The 22,307-nt window shown below is 37.9% G+C and overlaps 1 protein-coding gene across 3 annotated transcripts; it reads left to right on the forward strand.

The window, feature by feature from the left end:
* Positions 1–28: 28 nt before the first annotated feature.
* On the forward strand, positions 29–21,254 carry LOC110056954 (small ribosomal subunit protein mS39-like). Of its 3 annotated transcripts, none has more exons than XM_089293894.1 (31): positions 29–138; positions 1,672–1,724; positions 1,794–1,836; positions 2,593–2,638; positions 3,354–3,422; positions 4,394–4,489; positions 5,055–5,118; positions 5,294–5,356; positions 6,245–6,342; positions 7,015–7,110; positions 7,398–7,456; positions 7,995–8,082; positions 8,965–9,025; positions 9,403–9,482; positions 10,419–10,467; positions 10,956–11,063; positions 11,578–11,664; positions 12,469–12,570; positions 12,978–13,006; positions 13,593–13,693; positions 14,100–14,181; positions 14,590–14,680; positions 15,027–15,109; positions 16,022–16,086; positions 16,639–16,707; positions 17,899–17,940; positions 18,381–18,444; positions 19,046–19,140; positions 19,516–19,563; positions 20,099–20,159; positions 20,754–21,254. In XM_089293894.1, exons 1-30 carry the CDS (start codon positions 68–70, stop codon positions 20,121–20,123), a joined length of 2,127 nt encoding a protein of 708 aa, XP_089150020.1. In that variant the 5' UTR covers positions 29–67; the 3' UTR covers positions 20,124–20,159; positions 20,754–21,254. The 3 variants fall into 3 exon arrangements, with proteins under 3 accessions (XP_089150020.1, XP_089150019.1, XP_020619179.1); XM_089293893.1 differs by having other exon boundaries at positions 19,516–19,556; XM_020763520.2 differs by lacking the exons at positions 17,899–17,940; positions 18,381–18,444; positions 19,046–19,140; ... (1 more) ...; positions 20,099–20,159; positions 20,754–21,254 and adding an exon at positions 17,275–17,408.
* Positions 21,255–22,307: the final 1,053 nt, after the last annotated feature.

Raw genomic sequence — 22,307 nt, forward strand, 5'->3', positions numbered from 1 at the left:
GGAACAGGGGAGAGAGGACTGATGACTAGCCAGCGGCATCGTGTATCGCGGACTCTCAAGGTTCAAGATGGCGGCCGTGTGTGGTCGATGTGCGAGGAAACTTCAACATCTTCGTACACCTTGGCATCGATCACTAAGGTAAGATATTCAGCTCACCCCGTAGTAGTTATCACGAAGCTTTAAACTTAAGAACAGTTGCGATCGTAGTCAAATCATACATGTAGGAGTTGACCTCTTTCTATTTTCGCTTGACCAACATGTACATGTACATGGATTCTTGGATTAAGCTTTCAATAAGTCATTGAACTGAGTGTCACATAAAGCGTGGGTATGTTTTGGGTGGTATTTGCCGCCCAGGCCTCAAAATTTAACCCTGTTTTAGGGCGCGTTTCCTTGAGATGATTCGAATCAATGTCAATTAATACGGTAATTGATTTCTTAATTTCTTGCAGCACATAAGTTGTAACAGTTTTGTTTTTTATACCAATTACCCAGTAAGATGTTGGCCAAGCCTAAAAGGAAGAGCTCCTGATTGGTCTAATCAAAAACCAGTGCTTAGGCAACGTTAAAAAAAGCACACAACGTCAACAAGCTTCAATATTGGTCAGCAGATACCTTGTTTTGACAGGTGTTAATTGAGCATAGCATGGATGTCCAATATCAAAGATGCATGCTGTAAACAAAAAATGCATGCCTCGGTCAACCTATTAACTGCATTATAGTATGGCTGCCATGTTGTGTGACTTCATTGTCATTGTGTGTACGCACCCACAAGCAATACTCCTAGCCATGATGATAATAATAGTAGTAGTAATAATAATATTCAACCTTATTTATTGAGGGTAACACAGAACAGTAGATACACTGAAAAACCAGTGGCCGAATATCAATATTTACAAAATAAAAAGATGAACTACTAAAAATTAGTAACATAGAAAGATTATCAAATATGCAAATATGTAAAAAAAACTAAGATGTGAGACGTACTAAAAATATTGAAAAGCAGAGCATTGGGTTAAATCCAAAACCCAGTTTTTTAAAGGAAAGTATGAACCAAAGCTGGAATTTCCAGAGGCCGGGCGATTTCAAACCAGTAAAGCTTCCATGGGAGGGGTACAGATATTTTCAGGAAATTATGTTGGTAACACCTTCCAGATCAGGAGTCCTTAAAACCTGTTGGTATTTCGAGGGAGTGCCAACACCCCCTTGCCCAGGGTTACTACTTAATTGATTCTAACCCTGTACATGTACACTGTGATGTTCCCAAATAAAGGCCATTTAGACCATTGATAGTTTCTGCCAAAAGTTGAAGAATGCAGTGCAGTATTTATTTGTTTATAGTTATAGAACTTTCTCACATTCCAACACAAAATGGTGCCAAGTTGAGGTTAGAGTGGACAAGAATATAGGAAATGTTTGAAAATTTTCAGCTCAACATTGTTCTGGTACTATATGTTCAAATGCACTGAAGTGTCTAAGCACTTACAAGCCTCAGCCTAGCTCTAGATCCAGCCTATATATGTACATGTGGATCCACATTCTAACTGATCAACAACTAGAGAACTGTTATGGCACCTTTCACAGTAATGGACCCTGCAAGCAACTTTTATTCATGGTTCAGTGGTTTAGGTTAAATGGCCCATAATTTTGTATTTTATTTTACCCTTTCAGAACTCTGTGCACTGCATCTTCTACGTCATCATCTGAGGAAGTTGATGATGAAAGTAAGTCACTCATTTGTGAATTAGAGCATTTGAATTTTGTTTCAAATGTTTATCTGTGTTCTTATTAAGTTTCAGGGAATGTTCAATCATTATTCACTTCTACAACTAAAAGGTAAGTTGTCAGGTGGCAACATGTATATGTAGCATTAGTGATGCAGGGAAATAACCTTTTGAAGTGAACAAAGAATAAGGTTGAGTTTGGGAGAGGACTGACAGGAAATCATAAATCAAAGGATCAAACTCAGCGATTTTGTTTCAAAATTTTGTAGTCTGGTATGTGACTCTTAACGCATCACTTTCTCAGTGCTTCTCTCCTCCCTCAAAGAGTGAATGGGTAGTATTGAATTCTGGGGTGATCTCAAGGACCTTTTTGAGGCTGGGCAATGTGCAAATTGAGAGTCTGTGACCTCAGACAATCTTGCTTGAATGATTTGACCATCTGGGGGAAGTTTTGGCCACCTGTGAGAACTAGTTGCCTTCCTGCTGAAAATGTTCATGAAACCCCTGGTGACCTCACAAAATGCTGGGAGCTAACATTCTGAAGGGCTACTATCCCATCCAAGAGGAGATTGAAGCAGTGCTCTCAGCAGGTTCATAGGACGGAAACCGTAGTTAATAAAGCACTTAGTCAAGCACTTATATGTGCATGTGATATAACCAATGATCCAATGTAAAATCCAATAAGCGATCCAAAAAGTACATGTGTATCAGTGTTAGTGAAGTCGTTTCTTTGATATTTAGCCCCTTTTGGTAGATTCTTACCATCTGTCTAGTGAATAAGGTACAGTTCAATGATGTTTCAAGAAAGGAGAAATTATGATTTTTATCACCTCAGGTATGTCACATGCATTTTGTTCTGTTGTTGTAGAGATCCTATGGCTGTATTGAGAGCCTTGGCATCAACAGTGCAGCCTGTGAGTACCTTGTGTTATTTGTTGCTATAATTGAAATAGTGGACTATCCCTGTCCCATTGTATTTATCAGTACAGTCAAAACTCTCTGCACAGACACATCCATAATACAGGCACGTCAACATTATGGACAGTTCTCTTGGCCCCAGAGAAACCAGAATTCATATAATTTGCCAAGTGCGTAGCTTGAGATCATTTAAGTCACAAACAGTCATTCTGATTACGTTCTGAATTTTGCAATTTGATCATTATGTATTAATTATATTATACTGTATATATAATGCAGTTTAATGCAACTTATCTGAGTTATCAACAAGGAGCACTAGTCTTACCTACGTGGTCAGCGGCATTTTGGTTTTCACTAGAGTATCAAAAAGGAATTGGTTTTGCATTACTATGCTACACGATTGGCTTAAATAACATTGATGTGCTTGTGCCACTTGTTCATCCAATCAGAAGTAAATCCAAAACCTATCAAAACTCACTCGCACACATTTTCCACACCCTGAGTCAACTACATACGTTTGCTGTGAGTTTTGATTGGTTCACTGGATTGTCTGCGTCTTTTGTGGTTTCCCAGAGTGATTACTTTGGTTTTGGTTTTGGTTTTGGTTTTGGTTTTGGTTTTACAACACTCAATTGAAAACCGCTCTAAGTAAATAAACTTATCATACATGTAACTATAAAACAATATTAAAACCATTTCCTTTCAAAACAGAATCCTGCCTTGCCAAGTCCTGAATTTTTTGAAGATGCCTTCTTGCTGCCGAAAGCAAAATTCAAACAGGTTTGTTATACGGACTTACTTCAATATTGCATATATACAGTGAACACCTGCGAATAAGCTGCACTTGCAGATAAGCTGCACCCTGAGTTTGGCAACTCAAAGTTTGGAAAAAAGTTTTTAGAAAGAAATCAGTAATAATAATAATAAGAAAGATTATTTTCATGAACATTTCTTGATTTACTGAATGTAAAACTAGTAACTGGTGTGGACGTTTTTCTTCTCTGTTGATTAGAGAGATTTAAATTGATTGATGATGGTTTGCTTTAATAAGGTAAGGTACTACTAGGCAAAGTCTGCATATAAGCCAAGGGGCCCATCAGGCTGGCCCTTATCTCCAGTTTCAGTGGTTTCTTTTCGCAGTTACCCATTTCTTCACCTGGGTGGAGAGAGGCATAGTGAGAGTAGAGCATCTTACCCAAGAACATAACACGATGTCCCCAGCCAGGGCTCAAACCCTACTGCTCAATGGGGAGACAAGTGCACTAACCATGAGGCCATCACACCTCCTTGCTTTAATAAACTAGTGTCTGTATAATTATTATAAATATTTTGAAGTATTTATTTATTTGGATGGTAAAGTGCCATGATAATATTTATTTATTGTCTTGCACAGTGCTGTCTTGCATCAGCAATATATGTAATATAAGTAGCCATCATTGAAGTTATCAGCAGTTCAACATACAAACAAAAGCAAGGCAAATGACCCTTTTGCCTCATTTGTCTGCCTTTTTAAACAAAAGAATATTTAACTGCAGACTCAACTGCAATAATGGTTATTATGTACTTGCGTTTGCAAAGAACTTGACTCGTGTTATTAGCAATGAATAAAACAAGAAAGTTGTGCAGTGCAAGGAGACATGCAAGTGTTCTTGTACTTGTGTTAATTTTTGTAACTGCCTATTAGATGCATTCATAACTACAAAAATATTTCATGTAGTACATCTTTCTCCTACATTTTGACTTGTTCACAGGCAGAATGTTTACTGGCCAAGAAATCAGGAGTAGAAGCTGCTAAGTATGTGATTTCAAAGTGTCCAGAGATTTTTCCACTCAGGAAACCAAACCCTGTAAGTTAACTGTCAGTTCATCCTGATTTTCAAGTGATCTTTGTGTAAGTTTGTTTTAATTGTTGACCATTTGAAAGTGTTTTACAACATGCACTTGGATTGTCCCTTTTGATCTAGACATACATGTAATGCATACAGGGGCGTAGCTGTGGGGGGGGGGGGGGGTCCTGGGATGCCTGTGACCCCCCTTTTGTAAGCCTTTTTTAAGCAAACAACCTACAACAAGTGGCAAAAACGACATGACAATCTGGTGAATACCCTCACTTTGACACAGTGTGACCCCCCTCCCTGTACATACATGTACATGTATGTTACTAGTACTCTGTATGGTACACAACAGTTTGTGCTTTGCATACATATTGTGTTGACATGCGTATATGTGATGCATCAATGTCACAGCATGTACACATCTGTGTATGTTTGATCATAAGTTTCATTTGAACATACCACAGATACATGTAGGAAGTAAAGTCAAACTGCTCTTAACAACTTAACATAAATTTAAACCACAAAACATGTTGTGCATCAAGCTGGTGTTTCTCATTTGCCTCATTTTTTTATATAGATGTGGGAAATAGAGGATGTTGCTACTGACATTGCAGATGTTCAAAGTGAAGAGCAATTGAAAGGTGAGTTAACCAGCTAACACAACAGGAGACTATGAGGCTCTCTTTGAAAATTCTGATGATCACTTTTTCAGAACACAATTCTGGAGAGTTAATTTACTTAAAAAAGTTACTGTAAGGTTTTACTGGTGCAAACAATATTAGGTTACATTAACAAGATTAAATGTTTTTCCTCTAGGTTTTATTAAGACACGAAATGCCAAGAATGCTGTACAGGCCTATGAAAGACTCAAAGAACAAGGTTGGAATTTTCTCTGACAATGATAATATTGTAGCTCTTTCAGTTCAGTTTTAATTTAGTTACTCATCTGAATAACCAGTAGATACAATGTGAAACAAGGACTAATTCTAGAGCAAATTTATACAATGCAAAAGTCCCAACTTTTGGATAGGTTATCTTTATTAGGCTAAAAACTGTTTTAATTATAATTTATCTTAAAATTTGACAAGTCGTTATCAACAGTTATTTATAATAGATGACTTCAGAGTGACTTGATAACAAAACATAAGTACACAGTTACACATCTGGATCATGTGTCACAGTCGATTGCTCAGATTTAATTTTTAGAGCAGTTGCCAGTGTGGGTCGTTAGTAGCGCCAAAACCAAAAGTGAACACTCTTGCCAGTCAAAACAAATGTAAACAACACAGGGAACCACTCTGAACTGGAAGCAAAAATGTTACTAACACTGGACATGATTGGTTGAGAAAGTGACAATATTCTTAAAGCAATCAGAGATTGTTTGGAAGCAAGGCCAAAAAAATTCTTATGATTATTTTAAACATAGAGTTAAAAACTGCTAGTACTTGATGCATCAAGTCGTAAATACCATTTTACAGAAAACACTGCCAATGTCATATTTTTGTGATATTGCAAACAAAAAATGAAGCAAACCTGCAAAAATTAATCTTGAGAAAATTAAATGTAAGTACATGACTAGTTAAGTCAGGCAGAAATTTTGATCCCTAACACCGAGTTTCATCCTCACCCTCATCAGCATCCATTTCTTTTTAACAAATATTAATTAAAAGCACAGAGCTCAAATTGTCCATGTACTATTTCCTGACTCAACAAAAACAAAACAGCAACAGTGTATAAAGTACATGACATATAGGGTTTGTTTTTCAGGAGTGGAAGTCTCACTGGAAACACAAAATGAGTTACTTGATCTTGCTGCTCAACATCTCGGAAATGTATCTGTAGAAGAGGCTTTGGAGCCTGTTGAGGTAGCGGTATTAAGGAGGTTACACAATTTATAGTTTTTGTGCATTATTTAGCTCCCCATGTTACACAGTTCAAATCAATGCTTGCTGTATAATTTCAGCATCACACAAATATTGGTGCATGTATGATGTTTATTTTCCTGTCAAAATGTTACCACTCCCTTGTTTCAAAATTAGTCACCTGCTTTAAGTAACTGAGTTGTACATGTAAGTTGTCCACTTAAGGAGTTCTTCTGTAGAGTGGTGTCCACTCAAAAGACTATGAAAAAAAAAATTTAGGTGTCTTCAAGGCAGTGCCTGCAGCATTCAGGTGTAGAGCTTTAGAGAGGTGTCCATTTAATAACCTGTGGTGACTGCTTTAGAGAGGTGGACAATTAATAACCTGTACTGTTGTCTGATTTAGAGGTTCCCCTTTTAATTAATAGTCTGCTTTAGAAAGGTGTCAACTTATTATTTATAGTCAGGATGTGTCTGCTTTAGGCAGGTAGACTGTGGTGTCTTGATAAGAGAGGTGATCACTCAATAGCCTGAGTTGTCTACTTAAAAAGGATGTGTGCTTTATACCTGAGGTAGACCTCTGTTGAAGAGAAGTATTTACATGTAGTTTATAGCTCTGTCTACTTTCTAGGTGTCTATTAAAACATGGTTTACTTTCCATTGTACTTTGTTTTGCAGACAGGATCAAGTTTCTTAACTATTGAGACAAAAGAAGAAAAAGCAGACACTGATGATGGAGACTCCAATTCAGATTCAGACTCAGTAGATGAAGGGGTAAATAAGTACCTCATCACAAGTATCTCATCACAACAAAAACGCATTGTACAATGGGCACACTTTAGTCTGACATTGATATGATTGTTGAACTTAATAAGTACAATATTTTAATTAATTTGTTTCCAACATAAGAGAATTAACTCATAATTATTGTTTACAATAATTAAAAATTCTTCTAAGGTCTTATATATACTTAGATATTTACATACCGAAATACTGATTTTTATCAGATTGTAGAATTAATAGATTAAGCATCAGTGTTTTTATTATTTTCTAACTTATAGTTTGATGATGAAGCAAGAAATGAAGACAATGATTATAATCCTGTGAGAAATCAGTGGAAGTGAGTCAATAAAATAACACTTGGAAATTGTTCTAATACTTTGTAAACTACCATTTTGTAGAAACAAGCAGCGATGAGATTTTATGACCTCTATATATGCCCAAAATTAGCCAAGCATTACATGTGTATGAAGGTCCAACCTTACCATACATTGTAAGTTTTTTTCTTTGAAACTGGTTGATATTAGTGAGTTATGATAATTGTATTTGGAGCCATAATTCATTTCTGTCAGTATCGGTGTTCACCACCCTTCTAGCTGTTTCATGTTCACCTTCAACATTACCTGTCAAACTTTTGTTTCTGACCAAATTTCCCCTTCATATAGGACAACAATGTTGAATCCTGTACATGTAGTTTTCCTACACCTATGCTTGCATCAGAGGTGTAGAGCCTGTGACTTGCTCACTGAGACACATTTTCTGAGTCTACTGAGATGGTAGCTGCTCAAAATCAGAAATAAAAGGCGCTGTGTGTTCTATTCCTTGATCAAAGACAGGTGATATCTACTGGTTTACTATGAAATGTCTTTATATAACAGAAAAGGCAACTATGCTGAGCAAATGTTTGAAAGCATGACAACCAAAGATGGCAGCACATATGAGGCCATGGTTCTTGGATTAGTAAAGGTACTGACAATATGTTTTTTAATCAAATAAGAGTGAGGGAAAAAAACATGTTTTTTTTTTTTGTGGTGATACTGATTATAGTGATATATTATTATTATTTTAAGTCTCATTACTCAGCAGAGGTGCAGTGTCCTCATGGTTAGTGCCCTTTCCTCCGGATCGAGCGGTTCAAGTCCTGGCTGGGAACATTGTGTTTTATTCTTGCATGGGCAAGTCCTTTTACTCTCACAGTGCCTCTCTCCACCCGGGTGTATAAATGGGTACTGGCAAATTTAATGCTGGGTAACCCTGCAATGGACTAGCATCCCATCCAGGGAGGAGTGGAAATACTCCTAGCCACTTCACTCTACAGAAACTGGAGATAAGTGTTGGCCTGATGGGTTACTTGGCTTGTATGCAGACTTACTCAACAGAGAGTCAAAGAATGTTAAGTTGCCACCAACAAAAACGCTCCTGCCTGCTTCTCTTGCCTATGCTTTTTATTGTTTAGTATATACTACACAAGTGAATAGTGATTTTGGTGTGCGCTGATTGGCTAGCTGGGAAGTGATAAGCAAGGACTCTTCATCTCCAAGCAGCCAAAGAGACAAAATCACATGTCAAGAGTTTATAATTTCCGACCATTTTTTTGACAGAAATAATGTTTTGGTTCTTGTGTGATGTATACCAAAACTGCATTAATAATTATAGTTATCCACCTCAGTGTTGGTGAAAGAGGTGGATATTTAATTTGCCACTTTGCAGCTCACTTAAATATCTACACCTATTCACCCCAACCTCAGTGAATAATAATAATATTGCTACCAAATAATTTCAAATCATAATTATAGTTACTGTCTGAACTGTACATGTATGTTTAAAACAAGGTGGTCTTGTTTACAGCATAACAGTGGTTCTGAAGCATATGAGTTGTTCAAGGAAATGAGAGCAACTGGACACCAAGGTGCGATTTTTATAAATGTTAACTTATGGGATTTTTCTTGCTTCTTCAGGTAGATCATGTGCAAAGTAATGAACTTATATACCTGTTAACAAGTCTCAATGTGACCAGCCACAGAAAAACCTTGTACTATTTCTGATCAATTTGTTTTTGGTACTTTACAGTGTTGTGTTGTACTAGAAAAATAATGATTAATATTACACTCAGGTAAGGCTTTTTGTGTTGAAAACCCACTCCCATCCATCTAGAAATTTCATTCAAGTTTCATACTTTCCTTGGAAACTTTCACCTTCCAGCTCAGAACTTCCTGTGACCTTCTTTTGCTGGGTATAGATATTTCTTGAGAACATTTTACAAACATATTATTTGTTAAATTATAGTTTCTGTAATGACATACTACTTGATGTTCATGGGGATTGCAAAATGTGATGATGTGGAAAACAAATGGGAAAAAGCACTGGTTTGTAAAATAACATTTACTACACTCATTTCAGTGTTTTTTTACGTAGCAGAATAGGCAGATAATACTTCACTTTTACTTTAGATTTGCCATGGCCCTCTTGGGAAATAGGGTCATAGGTAGATAATAACCATTCAAAAATACCCCTTTTGAGTTTGCATTATTATAGCCATTATTTTGCTATTTTCAGTAATGTATTTATAGTAATTTATTTTCAGTAAATGTATGTTCTTTAACATGGTGGTGACCAGCTTGAAAGTCAATGGCTACTATCCGGTTACTATGCACATATTTTTTTTTTATTTTCTCCATAGCCATATGCAACATTTATTTCTTTTCCCATCTTTATTTTATAATACTGATGTAAATTTTAAAATTCTGTAGGTAAGAAGTGCACAATAATTTAAAAAAAAATTGATTAATTGACTGATTGTCAGGAGTGGATTTTGGGGGGAGGGGCAACAGGGGGGGGGGGCATGCCCCTTTTTTCTTGTATTATATTTAAAAAAGTGACCAACTGTCTTTAGAGCGTAATATGCCACAATTATTTCGGCCCAGGGCTCTTTCTAAATTTTGTGGATCCACCCCTGACTTTTATCATCAAGGGTACTCTTTCTTTCATGAGACAATGGTAAGTCAGTCATAGTAAGGGAGTTCACTGTGGCAGCGAGCACAAAAGACACTTAGGAGTACAGTAAAGAGAAGCAAAAATTTTATGTGGCATTATTGGTTTGCACTGAAAAGTGCCCCTGATGGCTTCTTAGTGCACAATGCATAGTGGTTGAGAATGACTCTTGAGTATTAAGAATGGTTGCTGCTTCATTGTACATACTAGATAACATTTTCAATGGAGAATAATATTTAATAATGAATAAGATTTAATCATAACTTAGTTTGTTTTTAGTAACCTTTTATCACGAATTTCTTTTTCAACAGAATTTGGTCAAACTCATGGGGGAAGAACCTATTGTCCTTCCTAATCTGAGTGAGTGTCAACTTTTTTTTAAGGAATAAATACTTCATTGACATTTTGCTGATAGCCAAGACATCATCCTTAAAATGACAGAGTGTAGCTTCAGTCGTTAGTAGGCAACGGTTGCAATTAACAAAATCAAATTAATTGTTTTAGTATAAATCTACTAGTCATTCAAAACTTTATTGAAATCCTCTTCACAGGCACTTCAAAAACATCAGGAAGCGGCCGTCATATTGTTAACAAGGGCACACTGCTATGCTACTCACTATCTATCACAGAATAGATAGTGAGTAGCTTAGCCAATCAGGGAACGGCATTCATGATAGAATGTTAGTGGATTTATACTGATGTGGGATAAGCATATCCAACCACCATTTTATGTTAGACATTTTTGTGATCCTGACCTCTTGTTGGATATTACATTAGTTAAGCTTTGTGTTTGATATCAATGAGGATCTCAACATAATTGCAATTTATTTTATTTTTATTATTACTAGAAACATTCAATTCCCTTCTAAGGATAGCGGCAGTGAGTTCTGATGGAGACAAATCTAGTACACAGCTTGCCCTTGGTCTGATAAGAGAGATGCTAGCTATGGGAATAGGTAATTTTGGTTACTTATGTCACTGAATGTCTAGGAAGGTGCTATCTATAATGGGGGAGTTAACTCGGCTATGTCTCTTAGACTATTCTCTTAGAAAGTCGTAGTCAGAGAAAATGTTTTCTATTCCTTTTAGAAAACACCACAAGAAAACGAGAGGAAAATTAACGTTTCTAACATTTAAATCGAAGCACTGGCCTTTTTAGTTCTTGCTTTGGTGTAGGCTGTTTCTAATAATAAATTACTGTAGGAACATAATTTAAACAAGCACAAATTCCATTGTACTAATGTGGAGTGTATAGGTTAAAAAACATTTTATAAAAAAATGAAAGAAACGTTTAAGTCTGTGAAGTGTGTAAACAATGTAAGGGGTAAGGGGTAATCTCAAATAAAAATCTTGATAAAGGTTTATTAAAATAGAACCCAATAATTATTTTCTGGACCTTGCGTGAATGAATTGGTATGTGTAAACTTGGTGAAGAGATAGATATTTCCGTTTTCCCAAACTTTCTAATAGAGCCATCACTGGAGTCCTTTAATCAGGTACTACGAGCAGAATATCTCCCAGTTTGGGAAGAAAGGAGGAGAGCTAAATCACTGCCAGGTGAGTGTTTTTACTAGTAACATAGACTGCCATCCACAGTAGAGAAAAAAGTGTGGTATGGTGATCTGACTGACCGACCCAGCAACCAACCCACCGACACATCGACCCACCGGCTCAATGACCCATCTACTGACTGACCAACTGACCGACTGCAAATGTGTTCCACTTTAGCAGAAACTAGGTGTCAAAAAGTATCTACCAGGCTTAGGCAAAGTTCATTTTATTCCATATTTCTAAGTTTATAGTCCGTTCTGAAGGGGTAAAAAAAGGTCTTTTATGTACTCCAGAGTCTGGTCATTCTTAGTTTTAAACATTAATTTCAATTTTTGTTTTTTTTCCTTCTGAAAAAGAGATTATTTCATCCTAGTTTAATGCGGAGGGTGGTGGCACTAGAATGGTAATCAGACGTAATAATAACCCTCATGGCGCAATTTTGTAGTTTTTGTAACGTTGTTGAGAGCATCCAACACAGAACAGCAGAAATCGAAATATGGTTCAATGATAGCTCTGTATGGATGACCTCAACCTTTTGAGTGAACCTATACCCGGGAAGAGAGAACCTTAGCAATCTCATAGGCACGTGTGGAACACAGCCAGAAAGAGGGAGGGAGGGAGGGAGGGAGGGACAAATGGACAGACAGATGGGCAGACTAATAGTTAGACAGACTGCCTGACCGACAACCGATGGATGGATCAACTGACCATGCAACTGAATGACGGAGAGACAGACAGCAAGTCAGTCATCTAGTCAGTCAACAACAAACTGGAAATCAGCATTAATCATATGCTTGCTTGTCCTTACAGAACAAAATGCGAAGGCAATTGGCGATCCTTCAGTTCTTGATATGGTCATCACACATCTGGAATCATTTCCCAAGCTGCCACCTATGTCTGACCCACGTGATAGTGAGTGCAATTCATCTTAAGGGTACTCCCCAGATAACGAAGTGCTTGTGTGCCAAGATATTATAGAGTGCTGAATGCGATTTCTGATAACAAGAAGTCTTCTTTTTTTTTTATCTCTATTTCATTTAATCACTTTTTTCTCAGAATATAATAGTGAAGAACTTACGCAAGAGTAGAACAACATTACGAAACTAAAAGGATCAAAAATATTATTATTAGAGAATATCATTTATTTCCTGTAAATGGCCTACATGTATAAACAGAAAATCGTGCTGCTATTTTGTTTAGTTATACTTTTGTTTTTAGCAATTTAATGTGTCTTTCCAGTATATTCTTAACAAGTCATTTCGAAAATATTGTATGCTTGCCAAATGAACTAACTTGAATAACTTCCCTTGCTTTTTCAGCCGCCTTCTTTCACTCAGCCATGAGTGCGGTAAGTCTTTGTCTCACAAACTGTCTGTGGGTATATGTACAACTTGAAACTTTATAAACAGAACTATAGTTTCACTGTGAATAATCCGTTTTTTTCGGGCTTAATTATATAAGTGAGAAAATTACTTCATTGTGATTGGTTGTGGGCAGGCCAATTTATCGTTAATTTTTAATTTGTACTGCAGTGCAAATTAACGCGCGCGCATTTGTAAATTTTTCAGTCATATAACAAATGAGTAATCGTATGAAAGCTTGAGCAATAAGGCTCGTGAAATTTTGAGAGAATTTTCAAATATCACTCGTAGTGCAAATCCTTAATTGCATTCGCATTCATACGATTACATATACTAATTTATGTTACAATGCTAAGGTGTCAAACCAAAAAAAATTCCCTTGTGATGACACAAGTTTACGAAGATTCATGAATAACTGACCGATCGATCGATCGATCGATTGATTGATTGATTGATTTTGATCGATCGATCTTTCTCAATTGGATGGCTTGGATGAGACCAACGGTATTGCATACCATAGTTTGTTAGCCAAACGAAAACCACGTTAACTAAATTGCATTGTTCTCTCTGAAGGCCTTTGTTTGTGTGGACGCAAACGTAGCGATACGCATATACAACTTGTTAAAGAAACAGAACAACGCAGCTTTTCTTGGAAAAAAACATTCTCCTTTTTAGTAAGTATGAAATATGTCATGTCTGAATTTATCTTTGGTAGTTCAAGGACGGGCGCTTATTAGAGAGTGACCACTTACTCCGTTTTGAACACACACCTCAAATGTGATAGTAAAGCAAAACAACAGATACTTTAACTCGAGAACTGTAACACTAGGGGCTTTGATAATCGTCATCTTCAATACTACCTTACATATTTCATTCGTCAAATTAGTCCTCTCGATGTTAATGTCTTTCATGTCACTTTTGCTTTGGGGGCGCTTGTTAGAGGGGTTGTTCATTGGAACACTGTTGCTTATAATAAAAAAAAACTCTCAAAGGGGAACGCTTATTAGAAAGAGGACGCTTGTTGGAAGGAGGGTGCTAAATCGAATCATTACGATATTTCGTGACTGTTGTTTATTGCAGCTCAGCATTTCTTATGACCCTGGCGGGGGCTGAGTTCCATCTCCCTTTCTTGTTTGACTATTACAAAGAAATTGTGCCGGAGGTATGTTTGATCAATCTGACATTTTTCTAATGTTTCCTGTGTACTTTTAGTTTTAGCAACACACTTGTGTCCTATTTTGTCGAAAAGAAGCTGATTTTAGAGAATATCACATAATTTTACTGAGATAGGATGCCAAGCGTCCGTGTGGAGACTGATTTTTCCTCAAGTTACAAGGTTAAATTTGTGTGTTTATGCTCAAAAGAGTACTACCATCAATATTATGCATGGTTTTGTGAAGCAACCACTCAATACTAAAAGAACCTTGACACAACCTACAACAACGTGACTCGTCTGTTGCTGCCTCTAAGCAGAAAATCATGCTGCTATTTTAAAGAGTCATTCTTTTGTTTTCAACAATTTAATGTCTTTCCATGCAGTTTATTCCTAACAAGAATCTGTGCCATTTAGAAACTTAGACCCAGAGACCATGTTTACTCTTCATTGTTCAATCTGGCCAGTCGAACCAAAACTCCAGGATTAGTTCCAAAACTCTATGACGGTGAGTTGTTCAATTGACTTCGTCTAAACTTCGTACTGTAATCCTCAGTATCAGAGGCATTATGTTCATGGAAAAATCGTAGCAAATGTAAGCAAGATAGCTGTGTAAATAACTTCAAGAGTTTCTGAAAATGTTGCTGTGAGATAAAATGCTAAACAAGCTCAAGAGGAGTGGCTTGTCTCACGGCCCTCTTTAGCTTAATGGGCTTGTATCTCGAGGGTGATATTATCGCAGAACATTTTGTGTCAAAGGCTATTTCCAGTGGGGAGGACGGCTGTCCAGGGAAAGGGGGGAGTTTCTAGTACCGGTATTTCATGGTATGTCTTTGTTCTTGTCTCCTGACCAGATATGCGCATGAATCAAGTTACATTAACAAGGAATGTAGCCACAGCTCTTTTCAGAGCCCTTAGTGTAACTGAGAAACCTGAGGTAAGTTGGTTCTTGGTGTGACAAACATAAACCCTGATATAGTTTTACGTCGATCCTAAAGGCTCATTTTCAATTTACAACCGTTGCGATCATTTCCTTCTTGTTTGAGGAAACCATCAATATGAAGGCATGATTGACCATCGCAATTATATGATACAATCATACAATCATGTCTTCATATCTTTCTCCGCAGTTCAAATATATGACCTTACTATATTCACTTGTAAAACCATCTTTGTTCAACATGTGCTCCGATCAGTCCAAAAATCATACTCGCCTACTACACTTGTAAAAAAAAAAAGAACCACCGATAGCTTAAGCGACTTAAATATTGGAGAGCACGCTTGCGTAATGGTTTGCGCATTCAACTCATTTTCAAGCGGTCGAGTTCGAGTGCTACCTCGCATCAGCGTGTAGGGTTCTTGTCAAGAAGTTGCACGCTCCAGTGCCTCTCCGCCGAGGAGTATAACTGTTTTCTATAGGGGAATCAGAGATTTAGCTTCTGATCAAGCTACAAAAATTTCAGTTCTGACTATGAAAGGACACAGCACGATTGATTGTCTTAAGGATTTTGAGCCCGATGTATTGAAAACTTTTTGTGCGTTGCGGGTTTTATCATTCAAAATTTTACAAAGAATGTTTGAGCTCGTTAACACCTTTTCCAGCCAGAAATTTTGCAGTCTTTGGAACCAATTTCTCGTTGAATATTACACCCAAAGAGTGTTACTTGTTACCGGAAATTCCTCGAGACAAAAGTGGCTATCGCGTCAGTTCTCCTTGCCCTGCATGGCAAAGCTATATTTTCATGTTGTAAAATCATCAAACTGCCATAAAAATTGACATTTAGTCAAAAAGCTTCTGCAAAGAACCTATTCAGCCTTTTGTTTTAACTGCATTTTCACACCCTTTTAGGACCTCAAGGTTCACCTGGATATCATGGTTGACGTCTTGTACTGGATGAAACTCTTCAACTTGCAGTGAGTTAAATCGCCGCGCCATAGCTGTTGCCGTTTCCCTCGTCTACATGTCTCATTGTCATTATATAATCCCGTGCTTTTGCTTGTTCAGTATTGTGGTGTTAAACCTGGAGTTCGTGTCTCAATTTATTGGCGCTGTTATTATTGTTTTTCTAATGGCCTTCGTGGACGTTTTTTTTTGTTTGTTACGGCGTGGTCGCCAGCTTGAAAGCAGGGATCAAATGTGGCGTGAAAAGTGACAAGTAGAAACCTGACAACTGGCGTTATGGACTGCTTAAGCCTTCTGATTCCTTCAGAAAGCCTTGAAATCTGAATCAGAATCCAAAGCTGACCGGCATACCAAAGTTCATAGCAATAGTTTGCTTTAAATACTATTTCTTTCCTGACACCATGGCATAATGTAAACATCTTCGAGTGGAGAAGGGAGGGTGGTATCTCTTTTGAACTGGGAAATGGTATTGTGCCATAATAATTGTAGTCCTTGCTATCGCTCTGACTTGAAGTCGTTTCAACTTGCTAATGGGGCGCTTGATCTTTTGATTTCTCTTTTAGACCTTCACCTTTTGTGATCACTCGTGCCATTACCATGTACTGTTTAAACGGCAAACTGCTGGAAGCCTGGTAGGTGTGGTGAACTTTTTACAAGGACTATAGAAAATAGTTATTTCTCCGTGTTTTTGTGGAGTTGTAAACACACTTGGGAAAGATGGGGAGAACTTGAAAAAGCTGTGGAAACACTTGTTCCACTCGAGTCTCTAAAACTGGACAGAAACTTCTATTCCTTTAATAATCACCGAGTACCTGAAATAGGCAAGTTTGTCTGGTATACGAATGGTGGCTGTTTCATTGGCCCAGTGGTCATTGATTCAGACAAAGATATTTATCTCACTGTGGTACATTTACAGACCTTTTCTAAGCCTGATGGCTATGGCTCAGGTTTAGAGATATCTATCCCTTGACATAATTATTTTGCTCCTTGAAATGACACTTACCTGCCCCCTGCCCCACATTTTTTTGGCCTTAACAAGACTGCCTGTTTCCTGATTTCTTAAGGGATAAATGTCCGCTGTCAAAGTACGCAAGACTACATTCTCAAACTCACGTTCTAAAACAAAGAAAATCACAACCGTGAAGATGGATATATTTTGACGATTTTACTTCTCCGTTTACTCCTTCGTTTTTGCATAGTTAATAGAGGGGACTGGTTATGAAGCCCGGCAAGCATCAAAGGAGCAAACAAGATGACAAGATTGATGTTGGAGGGTCCATGACCATGCACAGTCTATTGTTTTTCGCTCATACATGAATTACATAACCACAACGTTTCTATTGGTTAGTTCCTCAGTCAGAAGTTAACAGCTATTGTATTTTGTGCACTGCCAAGGCCGAAAAAGTGAACTAAAACATACAACAAAGAACTTTGTCGGGCTTCATAGCCATTCTCTTCTATTCACTACGGTTTTTGCTTTCATTGGGAAGATATATCAAACACTCAAGACAGTGTTTCATCGGCTATCCAAAAACCTCGAGTTTCGTCAAAAATACTCCGCTGCGCGTCGTATTTTCAACTATATTCGCGGTGTTTGGATATCCCGATGAAACAGTCTCTCATGTTTTATATAATACCTCAAGCTGACAACTGAACAGTAAGGAACGCTGCCACCTCCTTCGCAGGGTCCTAGAGGGGATCCTGGAAACGGGGTTGGGAAGGCTTAGACGCCATGACTCGTGACGTCATTCCGGAAGACGATTAGTAGAGAGAATTGATGTTTCAATCTTAGGACTAAGGGTGATTGGATGCTGTTCTTTCAGGAGAATGTTGGATATGTTCGAGAAAAACAGATATGTACCAAGGTAAGCGTGAATTTTTCTTGGCAATATCTTGTATCTTTCATTTGTTTATGGTCGCCTTAGCAGCTCAAAGAAGATTGTGAGAAGATTCAGTGACCTTCCCCACCCTCTCCAGCCATTGTTTCACAGCCTTTCTCTCTCTTCCGGTTTCCTCGATTCACTTGAACGATAAATCTGGAAGGAAACACTACCTCTGATTGGCTGTCCTGTTGGTTTACGCGAGAAGGAGCCCATAAAATGCGTGCTATAATTGGTCGAAACACGGGAAATGTGAACGCGGTTATAGCTTTTCAACTTAGCAGTTTGTATGTACGGTATTTTTCTATGTGAGTGACCCAACGCCAAGACGCCATTATTCACCAAGGTTCTGCATTCCTTCAGAGCGTTCCAAGTTGATTTGACTGAAAATGGAAATAACCATTTCTTTTTTACTTTGTTTCTAGCTATTCTGCTCTCCTTAGCTTAATGACGCTTGCAGCGGAACAATTGGACCAGTTCAAAGTAGTGGTGAGTTTCATTCTGACGCAAAATGTTTTGCGCATTTTGAAGGTCTCCAGTACATGTAACAAAATAAATGTTATGATTCAAATCCAGATCCAAATCAGTTTTGGTTTTGCGTGGATGTGACCACCGTACCGCTCTTTTTTTTTTAAGAAAACAACGTGCTCTTTTAGAACGGTTACTTCAGTTATTGAGCGTCGTAAAACCAAAACCAATGTTAGCACTATAGCCAGTCACAAAGGCCATAGGCAATGCAGTGAACCAATCAAAACTTAAATACATGTAGCTGAAGTGAAGCGCGGGAAAACATGTGAAAAAGTGGCTCGAATTTTTTAGCTAGTCGTGCAGTAATGCAAACCCAATTACTCTTCGACGCTCAAAGGAATACCGCTCTAAAATGAATTTCTTTAAACGTTCATCAGTGTTCGCTTTCTTTAGAGGAGTTCGTTAATAGATTTACATCTTATCGTAGACGTAAAAGTACATTCAAAAGTTCGGCTTGAAGTTGTTTGTCTGTTTCTTTGTTTGTTTGTTTGTTTCAGGTTTGTTTTTATCTCGGTTGATCAGTTCTGTTATTATTAGCACAGTTCTATTGGTTTCTCCACAGAGGTGTTTTGAAATGCTCAGCGAGTTTGGATATAGCTTCAGCGTACACAGGCGAAGACACTTTTACCAGAAAGCCAACATTCCTCGATCAGAAGCGTAGGTGCTATTTTATCATGGTATCAAACTCATAACAACCGAGCGGTCAATACCAACCGAAAGGACCAACTGGATAGGCAGGAAAAAGAACACTACCTAACTGGAATTACATCATTCACAATTGATAAAACTGTCTTGTCTAATGCCTTTAGTTGTTGAGGATAAAATAACAATGTTTTGTGTAAAAAACGTTTGACCTCTTAGAACGGTCAGTTGTCAACGAACTATGCAAACAAGCAAGTGTAAAAGTAGTTTTGCTATTTGATATGCTATTCTTTGCGAAACACATCATTGAAATAACAGAACAAAATATATGTATGTATGCATGTATGTAAATGTATGTATGTATGTATGAATCCTACTCTTGCTTATCAGGAAACGTTTAGACGAACTTTTCCAAGACATTGGTGCCCTCGGTAAGAAGTGAGTCTTTTACTTTAAGCCGCTGGTCTATTTATGGAAGCTCTTCGTATAGTCACGAGCCATGGAGGGCAAACCCATCCTACGTTTTGACATTGATAAATTGGTTGATTGATTGGTTGATTGATTGATTGATTGATTGATTGATTTGATTGATTGATTGATTGATTGATTGTTTGTTTGCTTGCTTGATTGATTGATTGATCGATCGATCGATTGATTAATTGATTGATTGTTTGATTAATTGATTGATTGACTGACGGACGGACGGACGGACGGACGGACGGACTGGCAGACTGACTGACTGGCTGGCTGGTTGGCTGGCTGACGGACGGAGGAACGGATGGACTGACTGACGGACTGATGGACTGACGGATTGACGGACTGACTGACTGACTGAAGGACGGACGGACGGACTGTCTGACTGACTGACTGATTGATTGTTTGCTCGCTCAATCAATCGATCGATCGCTCGATTGACTGATTGATTTGCTTGCCGTCAATTTCAAGTCTCTTTGTTTCGTCATCTTTATGCTAGACTCTCGACGCAGGATGTACGATAAAGGTGTGTACCAAGACGTGGTGGAATCCAAGGCGAGGTACGAATTAGCGTTGGATCTCTAGATCGATTTGTATTTTATTTTAGTTCCGTTTATTTGAGATTTAAGGTAATTAAAAACAATCAAAGAAAGGAAATGTTTGTGTGGAAAAGAAAAAGCCCTGCTCTCCAAATACGTTATTATTCCTAACCAACACTTATGAAAGTTGAATGAAAATATAAGGATCGATCGGTCACTTGGCTGTTGTTCTTGTTTTACGGTATTACTATAATGATTGATGATTGATCAGGTGATAAAACTGCCGTCTGCCACACGTTTTCAGTTCATTTCATTTGTCGTTTCCTAATTTTGTCGATATGTAAAGGTGCTCGGCTTACACTAGGCTTTTTTTTCTTGGAACCGGTCTCGCTATTTTGCTGCGACAGACGTTTGATAAATTCACCGGAAGTGAATATATCTGGCAACGCAGAATCAAGTTTTACTTGTTGTGAAATTTGTTCATTTAGAGGCTGTTACACTGGGTAATGTTTTCTGCAACTTGCTTACTGGAGCAGCACCTTCACCCCCGTCTTTTTTTCACATAACCACTGAACATACAGCACGTTATATCTTTGTTTTATTTCTTTTCAATAGTGACTTTCCTTGGGACTCTACGGAAAAGTCATGAAGAGAATCTGAAATGCTTGGAGCCCTAAAGAATCGCAAGAAACAAAGCATGGGAGGCTCAGAATACACGTTAACTTCACTGTTCAAGTAGTTTTGAGGGAAATATTTGCAGAACTTGGTTACAGATGTGCCGTCGCTTCCGCTTTAGAGCGCTTTTCTTATTGCCCTTGTAAAACTTGAACCAAATTTAGTTATTCGTGAAGAATATTTAGTTATTCATTAAGTATATTGCTCACAGCTCAAAGAAATAACGAGAAATCAGCAGCCAAAGTCACAGTGCAAGAAAGGAAACATTTGTTTCGTACTGGAGTAGAAAAAGCTGAGAATATGCAAACGTGTACATATGATCTGCTACTTCTCGGGGAGTGTCGAACAAACGTTGTCACTACTTTGCAGTATTCTGCTCATAGAGTTGACTATATGTAATTCGGATGCAAGGTTAACTAATAAAAATGTTTCCCGTTTTGATTTGTATCTTCTTGATTGATTAGACCACGTTGTACAATAGACCAATTTCGATATATTAAAATTCAGCCTGAAACAATAGACGTCAGGACGAGGCTCTGAGGAATAAATACAGAGTTTGTGGGCTTTATTCCCCAGAGCCTCGTGCTGAGGTATATTGTTTCAGGCTGAATTTTAATATATCGAAATTGGTCCATTGTACGAACATCACGGGAAAATCTCCCTAAGACAGACTACTTCAACTTACTGGAAAGGCAGAGTAAGAAAAATGCATCCCTTCATGAGCCTGCTTGTGACGACAGGGGTTCTTTACCAGCCAGAGAAATAATAGGAATCGCAGTCAGTACATTCTGTAGAAAACATTAACCCGCCACACCTTTTAAAAGTTCCACCCCGTTCCAAAGTTAGTGTCATCCTCTTTGCGGGAGCTTCGTTGATCAATGCATGACTTGCACGTATATCTAATAGGTTTGGAGGGTAATAAAAACCGGCTTTCTGCCCGACAAACAAACCTGGAGGTTAGGGCTGACAATACTTAGTCACCCGCCAGAGAGGAGAACAAGCTACGCATTCAGGAGTTATAGTTTTCTATAGCAGAAGGGTAAGATGTCTTAGCCCAAGAACACAACACAATTACCCCTGGAGTCCAGCGCCCTAACATGAGGTCACCGCGCCCCCCAAGTTATTGCAGTCGATGGGAAGTATTTGTTTACACAAGAAAGTTGTCAATTGCTGGTCATTAGCAAGATACCCTCCTTAACCTGTGTTTTCCTCCCTGGGTGGTTGGCTACTCCCTTATATGGGCTATATAGGTATGTGCGGCCCCAGAGGATATGGTTTTTAACCCTTTTGGGTAGAAATAGGGTATCGATATTGGTCATTTTGTTCTCAAATTGAGTATGGTTTTTGCACTCTAGTTTTGAATTGGGTATGTTTTTTTAGAAGCTATCTTACCTTATAAAAGCATATAAACATTTCCTTTAACATTGGTCTGAAAGGGAACTAATGCTTCATACATCGCAAACAAAGAATTAATTTTCCCGCTTTCTGCATACA

The sequence above is a fragment of the Orbicella faveolata genome, unplaced genomic scaffold, assembly GCF_042242905.1.
Source record: "Orbicella faveolata isolate gen_17 unplaced genomic scaffold, um_ofav_v1 contig_1, whole genome shotgun sequence".
NCBI classification, from domain to species: Eukaryota; Metazoa; Cnidaria; class Anthozoa; order Scleractinia; family Merulinidae; genus Orbicella; species Orbicella faveolata.

Coding starts and splice junctions, on each gene's coding strand:
- LOC110056954 (XM_089293893.1), top strand. CDS start 68: ATGGCGGCCGTGTGTGGTCGATGTGCGAGGAAACTTCAACATCTTCGT. Junction 139..1,671: donor CCTTGGCATCGATCACTAAG/GTAAGATATTCA, acceptor TTACCCTTTCAG/AACTCTGTGCACTGCATCTT. Junction 2,639..3,353: donor TGGCATCAACAGTGCAGCCT/GTGAGTACCTTG, acceptor CTTTCAAAACAG/AATCCTGCCTTGCCAAGTCC.